The 11043-nt window shown below is 45.0% G+C and overlaps 1 protein-coding gene across 1 annotated transcript; it reads left to right on the plus strand.

The window, feature by feature from the left end:
* The first annotated feature begins 3083 nt into the window (after positions 1-3083).
* clu (clusterin) lies at positions 3084-10984 on the plus strand. The gene is made up of 10 exons (XM_056581990.1): positions 3084-3194; positions 5332-5496; positions 5894-6042; positions 6524-6694; positions 7504-7674; positions 8139-8397; positions 8567-8707; positions 9216-9442; positions 9622-9809; positions 10345-10984. Exons 2-10 carry the CDS (start codon positions 5379-5381, stop codon positions 10355-10357), a joined length of 1437 nt encoding a protein of 478 aa, XP_056437965.1. The 5' UTR covers positions 3084-3194; positions 5332-5378; the 3' UTR covers positions 10358-10984.
* Positions 10985-11043: the final 59 nt, after the last annotated feature.

Here is an 11043-nt window from a genome sequence, read left to right on the forward strand (position 1 = left end):
TGTGTGTGTGTGTGTGTGTGTGTGTGTGTGTGTGTGTGTGTGTGTGTACCAGTGTGTGTGTGTGTACCTGTGTGTGTGTGTGTGTGTGTGTGTGTGTGTGTGTGTGTGTGTGTTTGTCTGTACCAGTGTGTGTGAGTGTGTGCATGTGTGCGTGTGTGTGTGCCTTCATGCCTGCTTGTGTCTTTTACACAATGCCACAATGCCTGCTTGACGTATTGTGTGAAAGGTTTTCCTTCCGCTTGTATAGTTTCTTGGATCTCACATATGCCAATTGGATTCCCGTTGTCCCTGAAACGTAACAATAAACATTGAAAGTCAACCCATGCTCATTGTCTGCATTCAAATTCCCTGTCGAATGCTAAATGCCTTTGTACATTAAAAGATTACTGTTTGTGTCTGCAAACACAAACACACACAGAAGTTTAGAAATAGAAACACACACTTGCTGCAGGCATAACATAAAACCCAAACTACAAGAACACTGAAATAGTAAAACAATAGCTTTGTTACTGTCATCTATCAACCATTGTTCCTGTTTTGACAATTAAGCACCAATTTTAGCTTCTGCAAATCATTTTTGGGTTTGAGTGAGTGCATGTGCTGTGTGTGTGCACATGCAAATGCAAATACACACACACACACATGCGCGCACGCACACACACACACACACACACAAACACACACAAGCACACAAAAGCACTTACAAACATACAATTCCAATTATGTTAAATCACATTGAACATAACATCAGAGTGATGTTGGAAAAAAAATCAACCTCAAAACGATGGCACGCTGTGCCCCATGTAGGTCCACCTGTTAAAATCTATTCAAAGCCCCATTACTCTTTGTTTCACAGTTAAGTTTGCAAAACATTTGGTTGCGTGTGTGCTTGGGCCTGTGTGTGAGACACTTTTTGAACAGATCACATGCAGTCCTGTTATCCAAGGGGTAAAAACAAGGACATGAAGGACAAGAAATGTGTTATTTTTCCGGGAACATCTTCTGAACCGTGAATGTGTTTCTCTTCCTCTGAAGTACATTCCAGCTCCAGCTTCCAGATCCAGATTCTAGTTTCCTGACCTGGCCTGAAGAAGTGCACTCTGGTATTGGAAGTGAAGTAGGATCCAATTGCGACAAGCAGAATTATAAACTGAAAGAAAAAACAACGCTTTAAGCTAAACAGCATTGTGTTTATGAATTATCAGTGTTATCATAGTGTTCATACCTTGTTTGATACTTCTACAGACTGGGAGTCAGTCGAAGTAGCTTTGTCATATTTTGAAGTCATGATTGCTGGGTTTTATATGTTGACATATTCTGGAAAGTGCGAAGTTGCGGCCACTAGAGGACATAAGGGCATCGCCGCATGTTGTTACGTTAAAGAATTCTAAAACTACAAAAATACTGTACTGCTACATAATAATGTGTTGTATGTAGGTATGTAAAACTGCTTATAAAGCTGCTTTTTCACCTATGACATGTGTAGCTGCTTTTGCCCTCAGAATGCCAGGACCTTAATAGGAATGTCCTTGCTTCTTTTCTTGCCTTATTTATCTTACAACGTTATTAAATAACCGTAAAGTTACACTTTCGGATTTAGAGCAAAGCAAAGCGGGTGACGGTGGACGTGTAGGCCTAACATATAACAAGAATGGTTGTCCATGGAAAAGTGCCATGCGTCAGGCATGTTAAACACGTTATGATATTATTAAACAAGATGTTATCGATGCCACCTTGTGGTCACATTCTGGTGTTACACTTGTCGTCTTGACAGTCGACACACACACACACACACACACACACACACACACACACACACACACACACACACACACACACACACACACACACACACACACACACACACACACACACACACACACACACACACACACACACACACACACACACACACACACACACACACACACCACGGCATTTGGGGCAGGTGCATGAGCCACTGTAGGCACGCTCTGTGTCCTAACCCTAAAGGTTACTGTGGTTACTGTGATGATGCATGTAATCCTTCCTGGATCCCAGATTACATCCCGCCTCATTATAGCTCACAAACACTGGGTAACTGTATGCACAGAGTTTCAGGGCAGCTGCTGGCCAGAGTCAAAACATGCAATGGGGATAGGCAGCCTCGATTTTATCCCTGGATTGCACGTAAATCTCTCTCTCTACAGTCAGCCGACTTGTTTAGTTTGGGTGAGTAGATAGACTGGTCCAGTTAGTCAGTAGACTGGTTCAGTAAGGGTTAGTATGCTTGTCAGTTAGTCAGTAGACTGGTTCAGTGAGTCAGTAGACTGATCAGTTGTGAGACTGGTTCAGTTAGGGTTAGTAGACTGGTTCAGCTTGGATTAGTAGACTGGTTTAATACTGGTGAAGTGATGTTGTGAAAGTAACATGATGGACTGCACAAAAGCACTTCATCATTCACCTGGATTTCAGATAATTGTGAACTTTAAACATAGAATAGCATGATTATCTGGGAGTAAATAAATGTTTTTTTCATTTTTCATTAAGTTCAAGTATTGGTTATAGTGTGTGTGTTGATTGAGTTGATTTTGTAGAGGAGAAGACGGCAGGAGGAACTGAGACCCCATGTAAAAGCCATCAGCCATTGCCATTCATCACCCTCACATCATAGGCTAACAGAAGGAGCTGGTAGGCCTACTCACACCAACATTATATTATACACCCTATCTCTCTCGTTTTCGCACACACACACACACACACACACACACACACACACACACACACACACACACACACACACACACACACACACACACACACACACACACACACACACACACACACACACACACACACACACACACCCCTCCAGCTTCTCCAGGATAAAGTACATCTCGCAGCGGGACAGGTAATCGCTCAGAGCGTGTCCAAGAGGAAAAAAGGGAAAATAAAAAAAGCACACTCACAGCTTTACTTTCAGACACAACGCGGAGGCGCCCTCTTGCTGCGGTCCTTCAGCGTTGCGGATTATTTACACAACTTCTGGAAAGGTCCTGGGCCACGCACATCCTGGAGTGCCTCCCACCAGTCAGCGTCGTCCGCTGTGCTTCTGCCTCCCACAAGTCAGCATCGTCCCCGTTAACCGCTGGTATAAATAGGGCGCTAGCGACACCGACCGAGCGTGCGAGCTGCTTCGGAGACGCGCAACTGCAGTAAGTAGAACCTCTCTATTGCGCAGTGATGTTAAGAGGCTGTTTGTGTGACTTAACCTTGCTGTATTTGTTTTTTGAATCATGCATATCTTGTGGTGTACAGTTGTTTAGCGGGTGATTCCATGAATCACTGCACTGTGATGTACTGTAGGTTATGTTAATAACATTTAATTATATCCAAGTTGAAGTTGTATTCATTGATTATTTGTAGGCGTTATTTCATTTTTTGTGAATATTTTTGCTTCAGCAGAAATTATGTATTTTGGTCTCCTGCGATGTAACCTTTTGAGGGCTGGTTTGCATTGCTTACTCATGGGAGTGACGCGCACTGATCAAAACAATCGATAGGCTGGTAGGATGGGCTTCGTCATCCTCGGGTCGCATCACTCCAACTAGGGGCGTTCGCATCCCAGGTCGTAAGAACAAAGGTACACTGCTAAATATGAGCCAGGAAAGCGTGCACAGAACAGAGAGAAACAATATGAGAATAATCTAGTATTAGGATAGGCCTACACAACGTGGTGCTGCTGTATGAATATAAATACAGCCTAGTATAGTTTAGCCTTTAGCGGAATTGTTTGACAGGTAAGATAAAAGGTCAACGGCATCCTGAGGGGCTGCATCATCGTCAGGGATAACACCATGAAGTCCTGGCTTTACTTCCATCGTGATCGGTGTTGTTAAAGCAATCATGACGCAGATGGTAGCGTGCAGCGGAAAACACAACAATGCACTTTTTACACTGCTATTCTTCTCAAGGAGCCAGTTTCTCAGCCTACATGAGCTTGCAGAAATGTTTTTATGGGGAGAGTGAAGTGAATTTTAGTTAGAACCTCTAGTTATCTGATGACTAGTTATCTTCTTGTTCATTGTTCTTTTGTCACTATAGTTGTTTGCGTTCTCCTTGTTGCGTAACTAGGATCCCCGCTGGGGCCTGTGTAAACTATTACCATGTTTGAACGAACGACACACACATTCAGGGCACCCATTGTATCACTATAGCTCCACCGAAACAACGCACGGTCATTACAAGAACACGGTCGTTCCTGGAGAATTGGGCCGTTTTTCTTTCCTCTTCCTCCGCTTGGGGGGGGGGGGGGGGTCTCCATCTGGGACATTAAGCTCTACTTTCAATCTCGACCTTGTCGTTTTTTTTTTTTACTAACACAATGATTATGGCACGAAGTTGGCCTAGTTTGACCGCCGTACATCTTTTTATAGGGAGAAGGCAGCAGTAGTTACACATTTCCCCCTTGAAAGCTGTCAGCTGCAAGGGCAGGATAATACAACGATACATTTTACGATATTTGGCCAGTGTTGACGTGTAATGTGTGGTGAAATTGTTTTACAATGTTGTTAACAATCCCTCACAGATGTGTTCAGGGATTAATGGCCTGTTGTCCTCTTTCATCATTAGGGGTCAAAGCCTGAGAGAGTCTATTGCAGTAAAATAGGGGTCAGCTCAGTGGGTACAGCCAGTTCTGGGAGAGAAACAGAATGAGTTCATCTGTCAGAAATGCAATGGACCGTGTGGGTGCATGTGTGCTTTTCCCATACTAGAGAGAAGAGGAGGTGAAGGAAAGAGGGAAAGCAAGTAGGCTACAGTCTGTTTATTCAGAGGACATTTTCATCCAAAGGCACTGACAAAAGGCTCTGAATGGCTACAAAAAAAAGATGCCGCATGACCTAGTTAAAAAAAAGTAAACTGGACAGAGTGCAGAGTAGCACTTGGAATCAGAAAAACAAGGTCATAGGTGAAATTCCCCAATGCAGCCTAACAAAGTGTGTTCTAGACTATAAGAGCTCCACATAATCTACAATTAAGCTTGTTTATGTATCAGAAAGTTATATATGTACAAAATACAGCGCTGTTATGTATTGGTGAATAAACATACCTGAACTGCTAATGAAGTAAGTCTGTTGCCGGGTTGTTTTGGGAAATGCCCCACCCTGTGGCTGTGTAGAGACATTACAACAACACCAAGCGCAGGAGGGGAGGTGAGGTCATCAAGGATGAGACAGCGCAACGCAATCTCCATTGTTTGTGTGCGTGTGTTCGTGTGTGTGCGCGCGTGTGGCGATATTAAATAAAGCAACCCACGGCCACACCGCTGTGCTTCTGTGGTGTCCTCCTCAGGTGTTATTACCTTCATCATCCTGCTGGCCCCGTGAGCGTCAGAGAGGATGTTGATGTTGATGATGATGATGAAGAAAAAGGCCACCAAGACCCTGGCGGTGGTGGCGCTCCTCCTGGTCTCCGCTGCCAACGGCATCCTGTCTCCAACGGACCATGACCTCTCCCGTAAGCTAGCAGCCCGGCTCACCCTAAAGCTGCCGTCAGCCAGGGTCGCTGGCCCCGCTTTCTCGGATCTATAGCGCTGGCCAGAGGTCAAACAAACCATTGGGAACCGTGAGACTCAATCAAAACACTAATTAATGTTGACATGGTGGGACGAGCGACAATCGCTGATGGGCAGCTTTAATGTGCAGTACAATGGAACAACGACTCAGTGCGGTAAAATGTGATGTCACGACATTCAGTGTTGTACAATGTGATGCCATTATGTGCAGTGCCATTACTTCAGCAGTTCTTTCAATGCAAAGCACATATTCAACAACAATGGTGTATTTCATTGAAATTGTACTTGTAACATTTGCCCCGTGTGTCCTCACACAACGCGTGCCGTCTGGCCTCGCAGAGATGTCACAGCTGGGCGAGAAGTACCTGGATAAACAGATTGAGAACGCTATCAACGGCGTGAAGGAGATGAAGAGCATCATGGACAAGTCCTCCGACGAACACAAGACATTTCTCAACAGCCTTGAGGAGACCAAGCTGAAGAAAGAGGCAAGCCAGCCCACTTATTGAAATCAGGACAGCTTCCTTTCACACAGTTCACTTGTAGTTTATTTTATTTGCAATAACAAAAAGGCCTGGCCAGAAGCCACATGTTTTCTGATCTGGTTCTGAAGGCACCGCCACCCCTTTCATCTTTCTCCACTATCATCGCTAAGCCACCCACACCTCCAAAATCACATGTCCTCTTTCAGTTAGACTGGAATGGACCCTAACCCTCAATGGATTTGATGGGATATTCACATTTGGCATGTGTGAGTGCTTCCATTATTCTGCCTAGAAAAAAAAAACATTGTCAGTGCGGAATAGTTGACAAAGAACCAAAATGAATTCCTTCATAATTGACCCTTTTAAGGATGAAATGATATAGGTCAACTGAGCTCATACACTCGATTCCTACAATGTGCTGTGTGGAAGTTCAAGTTCAATTTAATCTCTCCCTCTCTCCCTCCCTCCCTCCCTCCCTCCCCAGGAGGCCCTGCGCACGGCCCAGGAGATGGAGACCAAACTGGAGCAGGAGGAGGAGGTGTGCAACGAGACCATGCGGGCCCTGTGGGAGGAGTGTAAGCCCTGCCTGAAGAACACCTGCGTCAAGTACTACTCCCGCACCTGCAGCAGCGGAGCGGGGATGGTGGGACGCCAGGTAGACACACACACACACACACACACACACACACACACACACACACACACACACACACACACACACACACACACACACACACACACACACACACACACACACACACACACACACACACACACACACGTTCGTGAGCGGCATCCAGGGGGTACTCGTAAGGATTTGGATTTTGCCATGTTATCCCCTACAAAACAAAGAGGATGAGGTGAGATATGATTATTTGCAGATCAACAGAGTTAACAGCAGAAATAGAAACTATTTAACTACTAAACTTACATTTTAAACTACTATTTAAAATTCCTAGGTCACTACAACAATAATAATGATTCTCAATTTTAGTATAGGTCTGAACAGTATAATATTACTTCACAGTAGAACATTTCTGGTTTGGTGGGGATGAAGGGGTGTTTGAGCAGTTCTGAAAGGTGTGGCGGGGTACTTGAGACTAAAAAGGGTGGAATCACTACACCCCATGACACTTACCTGCTCCATATTGGATACATTCTGGGGTTTTCAATTTGGACCTAATTTTCATCATTTCGGTCTCATTGACTTAAATTCCTGTTCTGATTGAATTGCCTACTGATGGGACCAAAAGTGGCTGAAGAATCTTTAAACATGCACCAGGAATCACTGTCGACCAGGAATGCGTGTCGTTAACGTTTTTTTACCTGGACCCTATTTCATATCATAATAAGACGCTTTTGATCAAAACCAAACGACTCAATAGCAGTGAGTGGCCAATATCGTTAGTCGTAGTTGCAGTTGGCCAAATCCCAGTTCGATCCCTCCTCCGTCCCTATTCCCAGCTGGACAGGGTCCTGAACAGAACCTCGCCCTTCTCCATCTGGATCAACGGGGAGAACGTGGAGACGCTGGAGAAGGAGAGCGAGAGACAGAACCAGCGCTTCCACAGCCTGGAGGACAAATACTCTGAGGTGGAAGACGGCGTGGACGGCATCTTCTCTGACAGCATGAAGGTTGGTGGGCCCGACCGATATTGATTTTTGAGTGCCGATGCCGATGCCGATTATTTTCAGAGAAAAATTACGATTTAATCGGCCGATTAAAAAAAAAAAGCATATAAAACGTAGTTTTTGATACCTTAAATATACTTTAAACACTTTTGACGAATATGTGAATTGAATGCAGAACCTTTGAGTGTTTTAGAATACATTTACAGTAAAAAATTACTGTAATTTAAAATGTAATCGATTATTTTCAAAAAGGCTATAATTGGCCGATTAAATCGGCAGGCCGATGAATCGGTCGGGCCCTATACACACCCTACCGCGCAATGAGACAATAAGTAGTTTAGAATCCATTCGTCTTCCGGCGTGATTTTGGAACGATGGAACCTATCGTATATATTAAATATATCGTACGTATGGTAAAATAAATCCAACCTCTGACATCCAATCCTCCTTGTCCTCCTGTCCTCCAGGTGTTCGACCACATGCGCTCCTTGGACCCCCCGCTCTTCCCCTTCCGCATGCCCAGCCTGTGGGGGCAGAAGCAACATCGCGGCCAGCCTGGAGCGCTGGCCGGCGAAATCCGCGTGGCTCGCTCCCCGCTCCAGGAACCCAGCTTCCACGGCTTCCAGAGCATGTTCTTCCCCATGATGGAGTCGGCCAGGGACCTCTTCAGCCACATGGGCCCCATGGTGGATGGCGATGGCGACATGGAGGCCCCCACCTCTGAGGGTAAAGGGATGACTCTGTTAATGTTGTTCAGTCTGCTTTACCACTCGGTCCTAAAAGCTAACGTCTTAAGAGTTTGGAGATTTTTTTTCCTCCTCTTCTTCTCAAGAGTCTTAAGTTTTCGTTTGGAAATACATGAACTGTGTCTAACCTTTATTTGTTTTGGTTGCAGACGGCAGTGTCAACGAAGACGTGGTTATCACCAAACCTTTTGGCACCGGCCAGATGACCTGCAGGGAGATCCGGCGAAACTCTGCCGGCTGCATCAAGCTCCGTGAGGAGTGCCAGAAGTGCAAGGACATAAAGAATCTGGGTACTTTGGCGTCAATTTTCTATATTGTTGGTGCATTCCCGGATTAGGTAGGATTTTACGGAAGTCGGATTTAGTCGGAAAATCCTACAATTTATCTTAGATCCCTAACCCTATCCAGATCCCACAAAAAAAAAAGCATTTTAAGAACCCAGGGAAAGGGCTATCACTTAATTTAATTGGGTTGCAATGTACCCAGCCATCCTTGTAATGCAATTAGATTTGCAGATTATGTTAATTATATAAATAGGAGCGCTGATTGCTAGTTCTGGCCTCTCATTCTCTGAGCCGGGGCCTTTGTATGAAGCCGCTGCAGACAAAGGTTTGAGAAGCGGAATGGTTCAGCATTAGGGTCAGAGTGATACATTAAAGGGGTCTTCATTGATGTGGAAAACAGTGGCTTGTGTTTCAAATCTTTGTCAAAACACACCACCCTACATATATACATAAGGAACAGCCATTACAATCAATGCCAACTCTGCAAATCGTTATTTCTTGTCCTACGTGGTAGACTGCTCGGGCAGAAAGCCCCTGGAAGGACCCCTAAAGGCTGAGCTGGAGGAGGCCCTGGCCGTGGCCGAGCGCCTGACCCAGCTCTACAGCGCCCTCCTCAGGAGCTTCGAGGAGCGCATGTACAACACCTCGGCCGTGCTGGACTTCCTGAACCAGCAGTTCAGCTGGGTGTCTAGCCTGGCCAACAGCACCGACGCCAAAAACCCCATCTTCCAGGTGCAAGCGGTGAGTGGCTCGCACCTCTCAAGTCTGTTTCTCAACCAACAACTCTTTCGTTTCTTTACCCTTATTTAGTTTTATAAATATTAAGGATTCATAGGAATTCTCCCGCTTTTAGGAACTGCCGTTCTCGGCCCAGTTTATGAAGTAAAATATGTTGTTTTTTTTATCATGGTTTTGTCTAGGTGATCTCTAAGGAAAGGCAGGAGAAGGGGGGTGAGGAGAACGAGCCGGGCCAGACCGAGGTGTCCGTCCACCTCTTCGACGCCCCCCCTATGACCCTGCAGGTGCCGGGGGACATACCCTGGTCCGAACCCAAGTTCACCGAGGTGGTGGCCCAGAAGGCTCTGGATCGCTATAAGGAGGGCTCAGTGTAAGTGAGGCCAGCGAACGCGTGATCTCGAATGCATTCAGGTCTTGGTCTAGAGGCTTGGGTATTCTGTGGTGCGCTGTTCTTATGAGTGATTGACGGGCGGTGTAGTTTAGAAGAGGGCTTTGTCATCATCAGGACTGTGGTTTCAGAGACAGAGTAGGCATCTTACGCGCCAGATGCTTGGCTGCACAGAACCATCAACCTTGGAAACGGTTTGGAAGAGGCAGGCACTTTATGAATATACTTGGCAGGTTAATAACCAAGTATTGGCTATTAACCTGATAGGTTAATAGCCAATACGCTGTCTTTCCCATAGATCACATAGTTCCTCAGAAATATAAGGATTGGTCCAAAACCACTAGTCGTTCGGCCACACGTACAATTCAAAGCCTTTGCAAGCTTACAATTGTGTACAAAAGTGCATCGATTCCGAATTCAGTTTGATTTGAATCAATCATGATCATAATATCAATAATTGACATGATGGTATGGTTTGGTTATTTATTTCTGAAAGTCCATATTTTTCTCCCGACAGGGTTGTCAAGTAAAGCCATGCTGGACTTTGACCCACCCACCCCCCCTCTTGCAATCCCTGCTGACCATAGAATGTTCTAGAAATGACCCACCTTATTTACATCCAGAGCTGCATAGATAACAACCCCTGCAAAGAAGACATTAACCATACTGGCACACCTGGAATCCCTGCAAAGAACCCTGCACCCCTGCCTGTCCGGCAGAAAACGCCTGGTCACCCGAAAGGCTGGGAGACATTTTCTGTTCTGCTATAAAGTATAGATATACAGACCTCTGGCTGCAAAATCGATTATTGATTTGATTATAGATAAGATGAATAACCAGATACGCATCCTAATACTTAATAATAAAAGTCAAATGAACCCCATTCCAGGTCGAAATGGATCTTTGCTCTTCAACTTGGCTACTCAACTACACCTACGTTTTTGTTTCAAGTGATCGGAGATAATGGGTAATGGCAAAAGCCACCACCCATTCATTATTGACGAGGTTGTGGTCTTATTAGTTAAACTAAAGCCTATTTTGTAGAAGGATATGCTTTAATCTTGATTGAACTAGCTAGCAAGCGTTTTTTTTTCTAATGCAAATCAGCGCAGCAGTGAAGGAATGCTTGGAGATTAATAAAAAGCTGCTCAACCTGACTTCTGTGAATCTTCTGTACAATCAGTCATTAATCTTAAACATATCAACAAGATCAATC

The sequence above is a fragment of the Gadus chalcogrammus genome, chromosome 21 (assembly GCF_026213295.1).
Source record: "Gadus chalcogrammus isolate NIFS_2021 chromosome 21, NIFS_Gcha_1.0, whole genome shotgun sequence".
Lineage (NCBI taxonomy): Eukaryota > Metazoa > Chordata > Actinopteri > Gadiformes > Gadidae > Gadus > Gadus chalcogrammus.